At 48.2% G+C, this 18,494-nt stretch overlaps 1 protein-coding gene across 12 annotated transcripts in view; it reads left to right on the forward strand.

The window, feature by feature from the left end:
- The window catches only part of ERI3 (ERI1 exoribonuclease family member 3), a 126,341-nt gene that overhangs the window by 65,399 nt on the left and 42,448 nt on the right, over positions 1-18,494 (forward strand). For all 12 annotated transcript variants that reach the window (XM_044383910.3, XM_044383907.3, XM_057310700.1 and 9 more), the window contains one exon: positions 424-496. In XM_044383910.3, coding sequence (XP_044239845.1) covers positions 424-496 — 73 coding nt within the window. The remainder of the gene's footprint in view (positions 1-423; positions 497-18,494) is intronic.

The following is an 18,494-nucleotide window of genomic DNA, read 5'->3' on the forward strand; positions in this document are numbered from 1 at the left end:
AAAGAACGTAGGCTTTGGGGTGAGATAGACCTGGGTTCAGTTCTTGGCACTATCAGTTTTTAGCCGTGGGACCTTAGGTGACCCCTCTGAATTTCATTTTCTCATCTGTAAAAGGTAGGCAACAATACCTCCCCGCATCATGCTGCGGAATCACGTGCCAGTGCAAGTAAGATCCTTAGCATGCTGCAGGCCATCAGAAAATAGTAGCTGCTGGTGTTATTTCGAACAGAGGCTCCAGGTGCTCCCATTTAGATCTGGATCCCAGTGTCCAGGGTGCTAGAGGTGGGGTGCCCTTCTTGGGCAGGGTGGGACACGTGGCTAATGGGTTAGCCTCCGGAGGAGTTGTGTTTGCATTTCCTAGATTCAGACTTCATACCTGGGACATGGGTGTTCCCAACTTGTTCTCTTTTCCCTTTCTTGTAGGCTCCCAGGCCAGTGCCAGTACTTGGGCTTGCCGGTGGCGGATTACTTCAAGCAGTGGATTAATCTGAAAAAGGTACTGTGTCTGAGCCCCACTCGGGTGCTTCCTCCGGGTCTCCTGTGCCTCAGATCCCCTCCCCCCTTGCTTTCTTTATTCATCTCTGTTCTCCTCTTTTTGTTGTCATCTCTTTCCATTTCTTTTGTTTTCTTTTCTCAACATCCCTCCTTCCTCTTCCCTAACTAATATGCACTGGAAGGGTGTGGACCTTTCTGGGAGTGGGGAGCTGCTTGGGGACCAGGCTGCGGGGTAGACTATAACATTGTCCTATGCGGTGTCATCCAGATGTGTGGAGAAGTCCCAACGAAGGGGACTTTCTAGGTTCTTGCTCAGAACTGAATCACTGGGCTGAGCTGCATTGTCTTTAGGAGAGATATGGCACTAGCTGAGCCTCTGGGAAAGTATCCTTCTTTGATGTGATCATGAGTGTGACCTCTGACCATCCTGAGTTGCCCTGGTATCTCCCTCTGGTTGGGAGGTAGAATTGGTTCAGGCTGGCTTTGGTCCTGCCTCGCCCCATCAGAGCCTTGCTCATGTGAGAAGGACTGTGGAAACTAGAGCCCGATTCCCTTTGAGTACGAGGAAGGAGATGAAGCACCAAGTACCTGGGGAGTGGGTGCTGGAGCTGTAGGCTGGGGGGGACCCCGTGCAGCTACGAAATTGGGGCCTGGCGGAGAATGAATTACCCAGAAAACTGTACTTTCCTAGGATGTGCTATGCTTTCTAGGTAAGCAGAAGAAGGGAAGTGTAGGAATAGGCTCCCAAGATAGGGATCCTTCCCATCCCTCTGTTGGGATCCTTCCTCCAAGAGTCTGAGTCTGCTAGAGAGACTCACCCCTGTAATTCTGATGTAAGGGCAACAGCCCTGGAGCAGCCTTAAGAACCCCATGCCGCTGATCAGGTTGGTGACTCCCAGGAAATAAGAGAGAACACGCCAGGGGTCAGAGTAGTGGCTCCCACAGGGGCTTAGAGAAGAGAGAGGTCTTGATGGGTAAGACAAGGTATTGTGAGGATTTGGGTCATGAACTGGGCACTCAAGGAAGGTGGAATATGAATCTGAAGAGGAGAGAAGACTTTCCAGGCAAGGGGAGCAACATGCTTTTGGTGTGTGTATGGGCTGGGGCTAAGTGAACATGTGGAGGAACAGTAGAGGAGAATGACCTTGGACTTTGTTCCGTCAGTCTCAGAGCAGCCATTCTTTGTGGCAACATTTGTGAACTCCTTTGCTTTCCCCTGGTACTCAGGTCCTTTACACTTGGTCCTTAGCTTGTTTGTACTTTGACCCTTACCTGCCTCTCCAGCTAATCTCCCTTGGACCTGAGCAGTAGCTACTAACTACCTTCCATCTTTGGCTAAGGGGGCCAGGCTCTGTCCTACCTTCAGGTCTCGGACTGTGGCCTTACCTTTGTCTGAATCGTCCTCCAGTCATCTTCATAAGGCACGTTCGCTCTTCTTGAGGATTCAGCTCAGGTATCACCTCTTCTGAGAAGGTCAGCAGTCAGTCTCTTGTCTTGAGACTCCTTGACCCTTTGGATATCAGTGATCTTTGACTATTGAAACTGAGTTCCTGTCTGTTTCCTCACAGACCTGTCTATCTGGAGCACAGAGACAGGCTGGTTCCTCTCTGTGTCTGAGGTGTCCCAGTCAGCACTAGGTACAGAGTACGTGCTCAGTCAACAGTCAGTGGCTGACTGATGTTTGAGAGCTGGCTCCACAGGCCCTCTCACGCAGGGCTTGGCGGGGCTCTACATGAGGCTGTGGCTAGATCTGTGCTGCTGGAACATAATATGCCAGCTGTCAGAGTGCATCTGAGGGTGCTTGCTGGCCTCAGCAAATGCAATGTGAAGGCCCGGCCAGGCGAGGCAGGCGCTGACCATGAACAATTGCTCTGTGAAGTTCACTAGACTTTTTGGTGTCTGGGTAGTTCCCTGCCTCCAGGTTCCTTGGCAGAGAGGCAGGAAAACAGCCGACCCATGTGTTAACATGGCCACTCAAGGCTACCTTGATGCTGCTGGGGTTCAAAGCAAGCTGTCCTGAGTCTGTTCATTGTGGTTCTCTGCGGACTGTGCCGAGCCGTAGGAGGAAAATGGGTACAAGTGAAAACTGGAGACTCTGTTCCCAGTTGGCCTTGTGATTGCGTCTTGGTAGGTAACCTGAGCAGGTCTAGGAGAAACTAGAGTGCATGAGGCGAGTGGCATTAGAGGGGTCTAATCCCTTCCTTTCTGCCCTCCAGCCACATCAGGTTCCAGATGCACCTGAGGGCCCAGCAGGAGAGATGACTCAGTTCCGGACTTTGGGCCAGTTTTGCCAGTAGCCAGTCAAGAGAGGCTGCAGGACCCTGGAGGTCCAGGGACATGGTGGTCTTTCTGACCTTTTTATGGCATGAGTTAGTGCAGGGTGCACAAAGATTCCTGCTCCCTTAAAAAGAGTAATAATAAGAGCAAGCCAGAGAGGTCATTGCCAGGGTTGCGTGGGTATTGCGTAACGTCTTACTCCGTGCCCTTCTTTCCCCCTGTGTGACCCAGGCCCTGGCTGTCTCTAGGGCCCTCTCCTGTCCTTTTTTTTTTTTTAAGATTTTATTTATTTATTTGACAGAGACAGCAAGAGAGGGAAGAACGCAAGCAAGGGGAGTGTGAGAGGGAGAAGCAGGCTTCCCGCCGAGCAGGGAGCCCGATGCGGGGCTCGATCCCAGGACCCGGGGATCATGACCCAAGCCGAAGGCAGATGCTCAACGCCTGAGCCACCCAGGCACCCCTCCTGTCCTTGATCTTATTCTTTCCTCCCCGTTTTCCTTCCTTTTCCTCTCCTCAACTCGGTGAGCAGAACTTTGCCCATGGAAAAAGTAGGGGGGGTCTTGGTCTGCTTGGCTGCCAAGACCTGCCCATTGAGTCATCTGGGACTGAATTTACCATCCCCATTTCTTAAGGCCTCTCCTGTCCAGAAATGGTGTGCACTGCGTCAGGGAAGAGCAGCTTTTCAGTGGCCAGGCTGCCACATCGCCCGCCTCCACCCACTTCCCCTGTAGCAGAGTGGAGCAAGCCAGTGTTTGCTGACATTTGGAGTGTCATTGAATGATCTTACACTCTTATTGAACTGTCAGCTTAGAGAAGACTTGGGGCCCTGCTCCCAGCTCCCTCCAGGAGGTCAGAGCTGTCACTGAGGAGCCAGAAGAACACACACACACACACACACACACACACACACACACACGTACATGAATATACACGTGTTTACTCAAGTGAATGAATATACCCAAGTAGGCATATCCAAAATTGTATGTGTGTTTCCATTCATACGTATGGGTGTAAATACATAGTCACATATTCACTTTCAGAAATATATGGAAATATACACAGGCACGAATGTTTATACATACGTATTCATAAAGCATGAAGACATGGATATATATATAAACATACACATCTTTGTCAGTAAACACATATTCTTGAGTGCCCTCGGTGTTCCAGGTACTGTACTAGGCCTGGAAATACAACAGAAAAGATGGATGTTAAATAATTCTAATTATGTTATAACACTGCTAAGTCCAGAGTCGTGGCATCATTTCATAAGGGGGCCTGACAGGGGGCGGGATCAGAGAATGGTTCCCTGAGGAAGGGTGTCTAAGCTGAGATCTGAAGGATGAATAGGAATTGGCTGATAAGCATGTGGCAAGGCCCTGTGGTAAGGAGAAGCCTGGCAGCTTCATGGAAGTAGAATGTGAGTTCCATGAGAGTGGAGAATATTTGTCTCCTCCGTTCACTGTTCTGTCCTCATCATTTTGAATAGCTCCTGGCACACGGTGATGTTTAGTCATTATTTGTTGAATGAATGACTACCTGGAGCATAGTGAACGTGGGGTAGAGAGGAGAGTGGCGAGGGATGAAGCTGGAGGGGGAGGCCACAGGTTAGATTTTCCTCCTTATCCTTAGGGTAAGGGGAAGCTATTGAAGGGCACTAAACGTAGGAGAGGCATGATCTGCTGTGCATTTTGAAAAAGCTCTTTCTGGCTACAGTGTAGAGAGAGCTGGGTGTTGATATGGGGGGGATCAGTACTGGTTTTTCTTAATGGGGCTATATTTGGCATCTTGAGGTGGAAGAAATCATTGTATGGACAACATTGCTGAACTTGTAGCATTCTTGTCCCCCCTGTTCACTGGATGCTAGTAGTGCCTCTTTCTAAGTCATTGCGACAGCTGAAAACGCTCCATCCCCGCCATATGCACATACATTTCAAGGGGCCTAGACAGGGGTGGGAGTGGGGAGGTACTGTCCCTGGTTGAGAACCACAGAATTAGACCATTGCTACAGCCCAGGTGAAAGATGATAGTTACCAGGATTGAACTGATAGCAGTGGAAATGTAGAGAAATGGATTGATTCTAGAGTATTAAATGGTACAGTCAGTTCTCCTATAATGCAGCATAGACCTTCTTAAAAATCACCGTGCTATGAAAAGTTGTAATAAAAAGTTGCAATAAAAATGGGGTTAGGAGCACAATACTCAAAAACTTCATCAGTGACATATAAAAAAAGATAGGAATCTAATAAAAATTGTAGCATAATTTTACACATGTTAAATGGCTAAGAAATACATAAATACTACAATAAATATTGGCACTCTACCTTGAAAAAACCCTGGAGTTTGGTTGGCAGTGGGCATGAGAAAAGGTTGTAGCTTGTGAGTTATTGCGAAGTGGTAGAAGGCGAGTTCTCTGGAATCGGTTGGAAAGTTGTAGCCCGATGGATGTGGCTTATGATACAGGTAGTGTTCTAGGAAGCTGCTGTATGTTTGAAGTGTGCATTCTGCGTATTCTTACACAGCTCTCTTCAGCTGGGTAGACTTTCCTCTGTTTATCTGGTATTGATTATGGACCAAATCACACATAAACAAAGGCACAGTTTGCATTATGCTAAACTGTTTCCTAATACATTGACTGCATTGGAATGAAGGTGCTCTTTCAAAACAAGTATTATAGCAGCACGTACTGTACAATGGACAGGAAAGAGTGATTGATTGGCTCTGAGGGTTGATGAGGAGGAGGAAACCATGATGACTCTTAAGGTTTATGATTTGAGCAACTGGATGAATTGGAATGAATGCACTGAGGTAATGGAAGGAAGAGAAGTTTGGGGATTAGAAGACAAGATGAATTGGGACACATAGAGTTTAGATGCTTTCAGACATTCTTGTGAAGCTATGGAGGAGGTAGTCAGATGTATAGGTCCAGGGCTCAGGGATAAGGTCTGGACAAGAGATACAGATTCAGGGGAGTCGTTGGTGTATGAATGATCATTGAAGTTATGGGAGTATAGAATATACAGGGTGAGAAGAAAAGAGGGCCTAGGATGAGCACTGAAAAACACCAATACTTAATAGGGAAGGAAGAGTCAGACATAGAGAAGGAGTGGTCACTGACAGAAGTGATAAAAATTCTCATTTATTGATTGCATTTTGTGTGCTAGACCTGTGTTGTCCAGTATAGTTGCCAATTTTTTTTTCATTTTAAAGTTTAATTAACTTAAATGTAAATAAACTTTCTTGAAGAACTTTAGAACAACCTGTGTGGTGAGTTTACATTTTCAACTGTTAGCTATTTAAAATTTAAATATAGATCTAGTATTTCTAATGAAGATTTAGCATCTGAATTGAGATGTAGTTTAAGTGTAAATTACACATTTAAAAACAATTGTTTATTAAAATGTTCATTAGTAATTTTTATATTGACTACTTCTTGAAATGATAATCTGTTATTATTTGCATATCTGTTTTTCACATTTTAAGGTTGAGAAAACAGGCACATAACGAGGGTGCAACTTGCTCAGTGTCCCATGTTGGTACCCGGCAGGGGTAGAACTGAAATTCAGTTTTGCCTGACCCTTTGTGCTAAAGAGAGGGTAAAAATGAAAGAGTAAAGAGTGGTAGAGAAGGGGTAGAGCAGGATGGTGTGGTGCCACGGAAACCAAGGAAAGAAAGAATTTTCAGGACAAGATGACCAGTCAGCTTGCAGAGAGCCACGTAACAGAAGGACTGAACAATGAGCACCTGGGGTGGAAGGGCCTCGGCGACCTTGGTGAAAACTCAGTGCTGTGAGAGGGACTGGAGCCAAACTGGAGTGAATTGGGGAGTAAACGAGGCGACAGAGAAATTTTAACCTTTTCAGAAACATGGCTTTGAAGAAGAGAGAAAGGACAAGAACTGTGATGGGGCAAGTGTGGGGTTGAGGCAGGTGGCATGTTGTAAGATGGGAGACGTGCTTGGTTGTAGGCACTGGTAGCGAAGGAAAGTTTGAAAATACAGGAGTGAGAGAGGTCTCTGAGATGGTGAGGAGATGGGGTGGAGAAAACGATGAAAATCAGCTCTCTGCAGGAGGGGGAAGGGGGATGTGGTAGAGGCAGAAGCGTGCGGATTTGACGGCAAGTTGAAGTAGCTCCCATCTGATGGCTTGTCGTTTTCTCTATGAAGTAGGGGAGCCACTTGCTAATAACTAATAGGGGAGGGCTGGGAAGGTTTGTAGAAAGTGGAAAGGGATTGCTATGGTTTTAGTAAAGAGTAGAAATGTGAGCCAACTTGAGAAATAGAGTAGGATTTCTAGGCAGTGTGGAGGGTCCCGTCAAGGTTGATGGCATTCATTCATGGTGGAACCACTCTGTTTAGTTGTAGGGCTTTTCTTCAGCAGAGCTCAGCTGCCTGGCTGTAGGCATGCCGAAAGCAGACATTTAGATTCATCCAGGGTGGAGACTTGCGCAAGAGGTGTGATGAAAGGAGCAAAGGAGTTGTTGAAAATACCGGCCAGACGGTGGTTTCCAAGAAGGGACAATGAGATCTCAGCTGGATATTGAGGAAGGAGAAGACAGCAGGGGGCCTGATGGTTATGGAAAAAGTAGCTAGGTCCCAGTAAGGTGAAGAAAGGTGTATCACGTGTCATTGAGCATCCACATGGAAAGATAAGAGATCATGGTTAGTGCAGGATGTCTAAATTAGTGATTTCAGAGATGGGGCAGTTCTCCGTGTTGGCAAGTTCCGAGATGTGCCCATGGGAGTGAGTAGCTAGGATTGGGTGGAGGAAAATGTTAGCGTAGATAAGAGGTTAAGAAAGGGATAGGTCAGATGCGACTTCCATAAGGAAGTGAGTCTATGGATGCACACATGCACACATAACGTATATATTCTCTCTGCGTATGCATGGACACATAGGGGTAAATGTGTATACAAACATACGCCCGCATGTATGCATATACAGTTCATGTACATCCAGACCAGCCATGCGAGTGCATGCACGTACACTCACAAATGGTCTCGAATTCCCTCTGGGCCTGTTTAGGTGGGCTTTGGGGGAAGCAGACAGGCAGTCTTAGGAGGATTCTGAGTCAGTCCTGACAGACAGGGCTCAACTAGTCATGCTCAGAAGTTGTAGGGAGGGGATCACCTAGAATTTAACAGACCCAGATGTTCCAGGGTGTGAAGACTGCCGTTCCACTTTTCCTCTGCCATCTGTGCTATCTGCCTTGCTGTAATTTCTGGGTGCTCTGAAGGGGGTGGAGTTGGGACCAGCTGTGAAAGAGTGAATAAGGAGGAAGAGACCTTCTCGGGTCCCTCCAAGAAGGAGAAGCATCTCTCCAAGAAGCATTTCTGTCTTCCCTTCCCCTGGGAGCGGACAGCAGGAGAAACTGCTGAAGGGAAGGTTGGTGTCTACGATTGAGTGTGACTTTTCCTGACCTTGGAGCATTCAGAGTCCCAATCAGTGCAGTAATAAATTAAGGGCTTATGGAGGAATAAATTCTTGGCCTTAATGAAGTTCTTTGCTGGGGGCCATAGGCAGGTCAGCAGGTCGGAATGATGCAGATTGGAGGCTCCAGCGAGTGGGCTCAGCTAGCTGGGAAGCCATCAGGAGTGAAAAGATCTGAAACTCTGTTGGTCAGGTCACTGTTTCGGAGCTGTGGGGATAAAGCTGCCCAAGTGATAGGCAGCCTGACAGAGGCTGGGACTCTCTAGAATGGTGGCCATGTGGTGCCACCTGCAGAGCCCCTCCATTGGGGTTATTCAGAAGCTAATTTGGAAAAAAAAACAAGAACAAAACAGAACTGAAAACCAAGAGAGGGGTGTGAAGATTTAGGGGCCCTGCAAGGTGTTTGTTTTATTTCAGAGGGTGGAGGGCAAGAGGATTTGCCCCAAGACAGATGCTTCTGTATCACTTGGTGGTCAGAACCAGACGTGCCGTGGTCCAGGTCTTTGGCATCATCCAAAGTACAGAGCACTGTCCTTGGGGCAGTGGGCAGTTATGGGCCACTATCCTGGTGGGGCCAGCTCTGAGACCAGGGCCTCTAGCTGTCTTAGGGAAGAAATATATGCACAGAGGACAGGACACAGAGCACCAGATATAAATGAGGGAGAGGTGGAGAAACAGGCATGGGACAAGGAGGGGGCGAGTGGGAGAGCAGCCTGCAGTGCTTGCTGCTGGGTTTAATGCTGAAGCCCTGGGAGGAGCCCGTCTTGGGGGCTGGAGGCTCCTTGATCGTAGAGCTGAAACTAGAACCCAGGCCTTAAGACTCCATATCCTTAGCTCTTTCTCCTTTCATCCCACTCTCTGCAATGTCTGCCCTTGGGCATGAGCTCTTGGGATGTGGTCCAGAGGTAGCAGAGGGAACAGTGCTGTGTTTGGAATAGGGCAGCTGGAGCTGGAGAGAATGTCTCCTTTCTTCGCATCTCCCTGCCCCCATGGTGTAGTACCCTGCCCGGCTTTTCCTTTAAATATGTCTTACAGCTGTCTGAACTCTGAAATTTCTTTCACTCCTTCCCTCGCCTTGTTAACATGTGTTGCCTTTGGGGTAATCAGGGAAAAAATATTATGTCCTTTTACAATTACCGGGTTTTGGAATATTAAAATGTCTCGCTGCATCGGCACTGTTATTTTGATTGGTATTCTAACCTTTGACTAGCCCATAAAGCGCGCCGCTCCTGAAGCCAATATTGCAGGACTGAAATTTAATTCCGAAATGATTCCAGATAATAGGGAGACAGATAATATATGCATGAAGGATATTATGTTTGGACTAACTGCAGCAGGGCCAGGGCTGGGGAGCTGAATAATAGCCCAGAGTGAGTTATAATCTGTGGGACAGAAATGCCTTACTGTCAGGGCCAGGAGAGGAACTCTTAAATCAAAGGCACAGGAAAGGGTGCGATTGCAGTGTGCTTGTTTTGACAGGAAAAGCACTGGAGCCAAGAGGGTAGGTATGGAAGGCTGTCGCCCTTCCTTCCTCTTGAGCAAAGTATCCAAGGCCCTTTGCAGCATCCCTAGCTTCGTATCTCCTGTCCCTCTAACATTCTGGCCATATCAAACTTCTTGCCATTCTTCAAAAACACTCTTCAAAGGGACTGTTTCACTTGCCTTTGCTCATTCTGTTCCCTTTGCCTACATTGCCTTTCCCTTTTTAGTGTGTTGAGAAAACTCCTGTTCATCCTTCAGAACCCTCTTCTGTGAAGGATTCTCTGACGTTCCTTGACCCCTGGTAGAAATAGTCGATCACTTCCTCCTTTGTATGGTTTCAGCACTTTGTAATAAGCGTATCATATGCTCTTGTCATTATCTGCTCACACATTTGTATTTCCTAGTAGACTGTGAGCACTTTGAGGCCTACGTGCCGCCTGTCTCTGTATTTCTAGTGCTCAGCACTGGACTGGGCACACACTGGGTGTCGTCAAGAACTACTTGAACCCACACTGGACTAATGAGCTCCGCAGTCCACATGCCTATCCCCCTGCCAGATTTCCCAGACAAATAGGCTTAGAGAAGTTAAGTAAGATGCCTGAGGGAACGTAGCCAGGAAGAGGTAGAGCTAGGGTTTGAACCTGGGTAGGGGTGTTCTGTTCCCCAGACCATATATCTTAGGCAGGTGGGCAGGGAAGGAGTTGGAGGCCAGGGTTGGAAAGACAGAAATTCACTTCTCTGACTCCTTCCTTCCTTCCCTAGCTCAGGACTTGAGTCCTCATTGGTTCTTAACATTCACAGGTTTCAAGTCTGGAAGGGATTGTGCCTTCTGTCACTGCTAATGAACTTTGGACAGTTACTCCACACAAAAGACACTACTGTGTGTTTGTAACTAAGGATCGGGGAAGTGCCTTGACAAAGTGCCTGCCCGTGGTTTGGGAGAGCTCTTGAGGTGGGCAGGCAGAGTACATGGAGCTCTTGGTAACGTCAGAAAACTTCACAGACGTTCCTTTTCCCCCTCAGCACTTGGTGGAACTGATGTTTTGGGTGTTCAGAGATAAGGGAGGTACATAATGAAAAAAGCTACAGGGAATTTGGTTGGCTTTTAAATGGATTTGTATTTGTTAATTACAATACAATGGATTTGTATTTGTTAATTACAATACTATCAGCCTAAACCTACATAAACAAATGGCCTGGCTATATGTGAGATGGACCCTTCACCTAATCTTCAGGTGATGCTTGGTGTGGACACTGACCCCCGGGGGATATAGCTCACAGGCTGGAGACCATTTGTGCAAGAGAAAGCTTTAGAATCAGACGAGTCTGGCTCAGATTTCTAACATTGCTCCCAACTACCTATGTGACCTGAAGCAAATTCCTTAACCTTTCTGAACCTATAGAAGACGATTAATTCCTGACACACAGAAGTAGGCTCCGGGGTCCGGTAGGCTTGGTTCAGAATCTTGATTGTACTTACTAGCTGTGGGGCTTCAGGAAAGTCACTTCGTTCAGCTTCAGTGTCATTCTTTGTAGAAGAAAAATAGTACCCACTCCTAGAGTTGTCCTGGACATGAAATGTCCTCCCTTGTCCTGGTACTGGCCATTCGGCCTGAGGTGACTAGGCTACGGGGGTGAAGGAGAGAGGCAGAATTCACGGGCATGCCAAGGAGGAGGAGCCTCGTGCCATCTGTGGACGAGCTCACCCTGTGTGAAGGTAGTGAACAGAGTTGACCATATCATGCTCTTGATTCCAGCTGCCACAGCATGGCTGGTGTCCAGTGGCGTGCAGAGTCACATTTACCTTCAGACGATTCCTGGCTCTATCACTACCTGCATCTTGACCTTGGACAAGTTACTTACTTTCTCGGAATCTTGGTTTCCTCCTTTGTAAAGTAGAGGTAATTAGAAAAATGAAGAGGTACTACTCTAAATGTTTTATATGGATTAGGTCACTAATCCTCACTTCTATGAGATAAGCACTATTATTGGCATATTACAGATGAGGAGGCTAAGATCCAGAGAGGTAAAGTACCTTGCATGGGGTTCAACAGCTAGTGAGTGCTGGAGCAGGTATCTGAGTCTAGGCAGTAGACTCCAGAGACCATGCTCTTACTGCTCTCTTGCCTCCAGCGCAGAGGAGGTAGGGGTCATTTTCATCTGGGGTGCAGGAGAGAAAGTTAACAAAGATTCCACTGAAACACTGAGTTGGGCCTTCAAGGTGTTGAGAGACCGGGTGGGAAGAGCATTCCCGGTGGAGGCCGCAGTGTACGCGAAGGCCTGGAGGAGTGCGGCAATGCCGGATTGGGGAACTCCGTATAATAGTTTGCAGAGTTTTCAAGCTACTGATGTGGGCCAGCCGTGTGTATACCTTCTCCCAGAGAAGCTAGAGCAAGTGAGGACAGGAAGGTACCATTGCCCGGTGTCTAGATGGAGCCAGCCTAAGCTTCCTTCTAAGCGTGTGGCAGTAGCTCCAGAAAAATGCCACGTTTATGTCCATGTGAGGGAAGAGTCTATGGGCCCAGGATAGCAGGAAGGGAAAGATGGCACCATGCTTTGTGGCATTGTCCGCTCTGGGCCGTCTGACACTGCTTTGCCCATGTCCTTAAAGCAGAATGTGGCAAATTACAGTGAGTAATCGGGGTGCCTGGTGGCTCAGTCACTTACGCACCCAGCTCGATCTTGGCTAAGGTCAGGATTTTAGGGTTGTGAGATCAAGCCCCGCCTCAGGCTCCTCGCAGGGCATGGAGCCTGCTGAAGATTCTCTCTCTCTCCTTCTCCCTCTGCCTCTCTGCACCCTCTCTCCCTTGCTCTAAAAAAACAAAAACAACACAATACAGTGTGAGGAATCAATTAGGTGATGTGTGTAAAGCTTTTAGAAGAGTGCTGGCACTTGGCGTGTGAGTGGCTAGCCTAGCACACTCTCCGCCAGGGGGTTAGCCTGCCTTGTTCTGCATCCCCCATGAGTGTGGCCACAAGGGGAAATGGAACAAATGAGGCAGTCAGCTCAAGGCAGCTGGGATGCCTTCTTCCTCCATGAGGTTCCCTGCTGCTGCTACAAGACGACCTCTACCCTGGAGTTGCTTGCAGTGCCCTCCATGGCAGGTCTTTGCAACGAGGCCCACCGCGTGGTCTGCCTCTTGCTGGCTGCTGCTCAGGGTCTGCGTCCTGTCAGCTGATGCCACCTCTTTCTCTTGGTCCCACTGTGAGCCTCCTCTGTCTTTCTCTTGTGTCCTTGAGGAAGTGAATCCTGAGAACAAGGGAGTGTGTGAGCTCTCCTGGGGTGTTTGGAGCTTTAAGCCTAGGCATCCCGACTGTCGAGCCAAGACTGTAACCCTCGGGCTAGCCTCTAGGACCCAGAGTAACCGAAGGTCCACGCCTCTCAGTTATTTTGTGTGGCCTGGTCTGTCCCTGTGCAGGACCATGAGCAACTCAAGCATAGGGACTAGATCTTGTTCTTGAATCCAACAGAATTCTCAATCCACAGAGCTAGGCCAGCAGAGGGGGTGTCGAAGACACTGCAGAAGCACAAAGGGCTGCTGGGGAGAGAGGTGAGGCGAGGGAGAGGTCGACTCATCTACACTCTGTTAAGTCTGAGAGAAGTAAGGGAACCATTACTCTGCCTTCTCCCAAGTTTTTGTTTTGTTTCGTTTTTTTTCTTTTTGTGTTCTGTTTTGTTTTGTTTTGTTGTTGTTGTTGTTACTGTTACTCTGGACTCTAGAAACTGGAAGGAGTTACGGAAAAGGAGAGAAAAGGACAAAGAGACTTTCTTGAAGGCAGGAGGCACAGCCCTGCCTCCCTTCTCCCTCCCATGTTGCCCTGCTGGAAAAGCAGGACTGACCACGTCTGTCAGTGTCAATAGTCGAGCACCACCATGTGGAGCCCCAGTGGGTGCCAGCCTCTGTGCGAGGTGCTTTACACACGTTCGTTCATTTCATCTTCACGGCTACGCAGCAAGGGAGGGGCTGTCGTCCGTGCTTTATGGGTACTGAAGTAGAGACTGAGAGAAATTAAGCTCGCCCAAGACCCCATGACCGGGGTATAAATTCAGCTTCTCTCCTTTCGTGGCTTCTTTCTTGTCACTTGTCCCGTAGCAGATACCACCTAAAGGCAGTTCCTGTGGTCTGGCCTGGTTGGAACAGGAGGCTGGGGCAAACACATAACCAGCCATTCCTAGTTGTATGATCAGTGAAAGGCAGTGGTTGGGGAAGGATGGGGATTGGCCTCATAATCCAGGTCTCTTGGGAGTGGCACCTTTTAATGGGGATCTGTGTGTATGGGAGTGTGCCTGGGTGTACGTGGATATCTGTCTGTGTTTAAAGAAGTGTATTTGTCCATGTGGGAAGTTTGTATCTGCGTATACTCGGGTGTTTGCCCATGCCCACGTGTAGGACTATGGTAAGGGTGTAAATATGGGGTATGTGGAAATATATGCCCACCTGAAGGTGGCCGATGAGGCCTTTGTCTCTAGAGGACGGTGTGATACAATACAAAGAACCCTGGGCTGAACTTGAAGCTGGAAGATTAAAGACATGGGCTCTGGTGTTGGGTCACTTCCCTTTTCTGAGCCCTCAGTTTCCTCATCTAACAAATAAGGGGCTGGAGAAGGCAATCTCTTCTGCCTTTGCCATTCTGAGATCATTTATGGTACCTTAGATTTCCTCTTTTTTGTTCTCAGCAAAAAATGAGACAGACTCAAGGAAAGTGAGAGAACCCTTAAACCTTTGCCTACTTTGATCTCCAGCCTTGGGACTACTCCACTATCCCACTAGGAAAAGTTGAGGGTCCAGGGAAGGCAGAGCATTGCCTGGCATCAGCTCAGGAGAACTGGGGCTCAGGTATTAGGGAGGGGTTTGGATAGCTGGTCCTGTCACAGTTTGGGGTGGCCTGGACTAGAGTTGAATGCCATTGAGGCTTTGGGCTTCTCTATGAGAACATGGGCTGAGGTGAAGCTTGTTGTCTTCCTACTTCTTTCGGGGGGGGGGGGGGATGTGATAGGAAGGGGGCCTCTCAATACCTTAAAGGCAGGGTGCAGCCCAGGCCTTTCCTCTGGCCTTTAATCCCCTTTGTTGATTGTCTTGGCAGGTGCAGAGTGATGGCCAGGTAGAGACCAGAACAAATAGCTGGACATGTGTTCACATTCCTATGGAACCTGCTGGTTCAACCCAAAGCCTTTGTGTGAGCTCACTTGGCCTGCTGTCAGCTCTTTTGGGGGAAGAGTGGCTTACGGTTGGGTGCTTGAGTTTTCCCCAGCTGATTCCTCAGAGCTGATTTGGGTGGCTTCAAGATACGGGACCTTTGGCCATCTCAGTCTTGAAATGGGATTGTAACAGTGTTTTGTCTATTCTTTTTTTTTTTTTTTTTAAAGATTTTTTTTATTTATTTATTTGACAGAGATAGAGACAGCCAGCGAGAGAGGGAACACAAGCAGGGGGAGTGGGAGAGGAAGAGGCAGGCTCATAGCAGAGAAGCCTGATGTGGGGCTCGATCCCAGAACGCCGGGATCACGCCCTGAGCCGAAGGCAGACGCTTAACCGCTGTGCCACCCAGGCGCCCCTGTTTTGTCTATTCTGTCCCATGAATTAGCCATCAGTTTCCTGAAATTTCTGAATTTAACTGGCTGGATCACTAGAGAAGGAACGAGCATTGTGTGGACTCACAGGGAGGCGTCCTCAGTGCTGGGAGGACGTCTGTAGGTTAAGCTTAGATCAGCCTGGACCTAGTGGCCTGGACCTAGTGACCCTGCCTGCGCCAGGACCTCTAAATTCACATTCAGCCACCAGTCACTCTCTAAAGCCCTGTGTATCAAGGCATTTAGACTCTGAAATAAATCAGGTCTAGTCTTTACCTATACAGGGCCCCTAGTCTAGCAGGGAAAATGGGGAAAAATACAATAGAGTTGGTTAAGTACAGAAATAAGAATTATGTGTATGGTATGTTTAGGTGTGTTTTTAAAAATAATTTATTTTGAATTCAGCTTTGACGAGTTAGAATTCACGAAGGAGAGAATCCACGTAAGTGTGTCCTTGTGTTTATATGTCCCTTGCCTATGTGACTCGAAAAGCTCAGAGCTACCTGGGTGAGCTCGTCCTGGCTGCAGCTGAGCCAGTGACTTTTTCAAGGGCCTTAATGCAGGGCCCTCGAGAGATCCTAGGCTGCCCTGCCCTGCCCTGCCCTGCCCTAGGAGTGGTCCTTCTGGGAAGATGAGGTCCAAGCTAGCTGCTTGGGAAATGCTTATGTATGGGTGCGGGCAGCTGTGCCTGTGAGTGTGCACGGGCATGAGCCCAAGTGTGCATAGGGCAGCAGCCAGGGGTCTGTCTTCAGCACCATGACCAGGGCTTTGATGCTAGGCCCGGGCTTTGCACCTACTTGGCTGCTGGCAGGAGGACAGGCTGCAGGCAGATCCCAGGGCAACCCTGAGGCCTCCCCAGTGGTGTGTTTGCTGTGCCTAATTACCCGGCAGTTGTTTAACTATGCAAGCTGCATGCCTGCCTTTATTGCGCTGTGATTGCCGAGCTGCCTATGGGGAGTGTCATAAAAAGATATAAAATGCCCATTATCTGTCTGACGCCCTCCTCCTGGACTGTGGGTGTTTGTGTTTTATTTTATTTTTATGGCTCAAGGGAAGCTCTGCAGGAAGGAAAGGGAGGGAAGAACAGGGAGGGGAGGGGAGGCCCTACAGGAATTGGGGGCTGGGAGACTGAGGAGCCCCCTTCATACGGTGGTCAGCCATGAGCTGAAGGGCTCTCCTGACCAGAGGGGAGAAGTGGAAATGGTGGATCTCTGGGGTCAGGACAGGAAGTAAGGCCCAGATCTCCTCCTCATCCCCCTGCACATCCTGCAGCTCGTGTTCCCACCTTACCTCTGGGCTGGCCTCCTCCTGCATGTGGGCCTTGGGTGCAGGGTAATCTGCAGAGGATGCTGCCAGCGGGCTGTGGGAATGTGGGCCTCTCATTCCCACTCGGGTCCTCACCGGCTTTAATAACTGGAATTGCTGACTGGCTTCCTGGAGCACCATGGCTTGCTGTGGGACGAAGATCTTGGATACCGCCACCTGCTCCTGAAGCCCTGCACCTCTGCAGCCTCAGCTCCCCTTTTCTCGTCAGCCACTGCAATGTGTTCGTGCCACACCTATCCAAGATTCACTGGGTCTTAGGGAAATCTCTAGACCAGGAGAAGGAGGGGAATTAATACAATTTGAACACTTGTCCTGTGCCAAACAGAACCCATGTGAGTCACTGAGGCAGAGATCAGACAGGGACTCTGCCCATGAAGAGCTCGCACTGCGTAACCAGTGCGAACTTCACAGTAGATGTTAAATCAATGTTTGTCAAACGGGACTGGATTCAACATATTCATTCATTCATCTTCATTCAGTAAATGGCTGTTGACCACCTACTAGGTCAGGCACTCTGCCAAGCACTGGGAATAAAATAGCAAGCAAAATAGACAAAATTCCAGCCCTCATTGGTCATTCAAGTTTATTGGGAGAAAAATTGAAGGATTTAAATGCTGGATATGTGACTCCAGAAACCATGGCCTTTCACCTATGACATGTTGTCTCCCATGCCTAAACCGTCAAAGCCCAAGCTATTCTTGTACTGATTGTTTGACTCCTCTACTTAAAAAATCTTGACGTCTGTTGTGTGCAGTACAAGCTCTCTGGCCTACCTCTTGAAACCCCTTTGGGTTTTCAGCTGTACCAAGATAGCCTGCATGGTCACTTGCAGGCCTTATTCATATTTGTTCCATTTACCTAGAATGCCCTTTGCTGCATTCCTGCCTAGTGAACTTCTGCTTATCCTTCAAGACCTAACTCCTTTATGTCCTCTTTGAAGACTTGTTGTGTTTCCCACGGGCAGCTTTCTTCTCTTTCACACACCTATTTATTAAGTGCCTGGGTACCGTGGTAGAGCTTTCTGGCTTTGTTCACTTGGGTGGGCCTGCAGTGGGCTCTTTGCACTTCTTCTGTGGTAGTGTACTTAAAAAAAAAAGTTTTGTTGCTGTAATTCACATACCGTACAACTTACCTGTTGAGAGTGTACCATTCAGTACTTCTTAGCATATTCCTAGGGCTGTGCAACCATCATCATCATCTGAGTTTAGGACATTTTTGTCTCCCCCTGAAAGAAACTCTGTTAGCAGTCACTTCCCATTTCCCCAAAATGCCCCAGCCCTAGCCAACCACTGATCTACTTTCAGTCTCTAAATTTGCCTATTCTTGCAATGATGGGAATTTTTTATATTTATCCATTCATCAGTTGGTAGACATTTGGATTGTTTCCACTTTTTGACTATTATGAATAGTAGTGCTATGAATATTCGTTTACAAGTTCATTTTATTATTTTTATATTTTTGCTCTTTTGTTTGTTTTATACCTGTCTTTCCAAGTAGATTGTGAGAGCTCCTAACAGTGAGGGTCACTTCTATGCTGCTCATTGCTATATCCCCACCACTTAGCCTGTGGCTAGCACTTGGTAAATACCGGTGAATGAATACATGCATGCTTTCTAATTCTCTTCCCTCTTGGGGTGTAACAGCAAATTCCCCAAGCCGCGCTGCCCCGTATCTGTATTCGCATATCTACCACCCACGCTGAGGCATAAGTTCATTTGTCAGTGCCCCAGACCGTGCCCTTCTCATTCCACTGTTGGCCTCTCTGGTGTAAGTCCTTTGCCCAACAACAGCTAATATGAGAAGCTTTCCTGAGTGTCCCCTTGATGGCCAGTAAGGCCAGTAAGGTCTCTGGCTAACTCAACACTGAGGCAGAGACTGACTCTACCCCCCACCTCTTCTCCTGAGGGGCCC

Source organism: Ursus arctos, unplaced genomic scaffold (assembly GCF_023065955.2).
Source record: "Ursus arctos isolate Adak ecotype North America unplaced genomic scaffold, UrsArc2.0 scaffold_12, whole genome shotgun sequence".
Lineage (NCBI taxonomy): Eukaryota > Metazoa > Chordata > Mammalia > Carnivora > Ursidae > Ursus > Ursus arctos.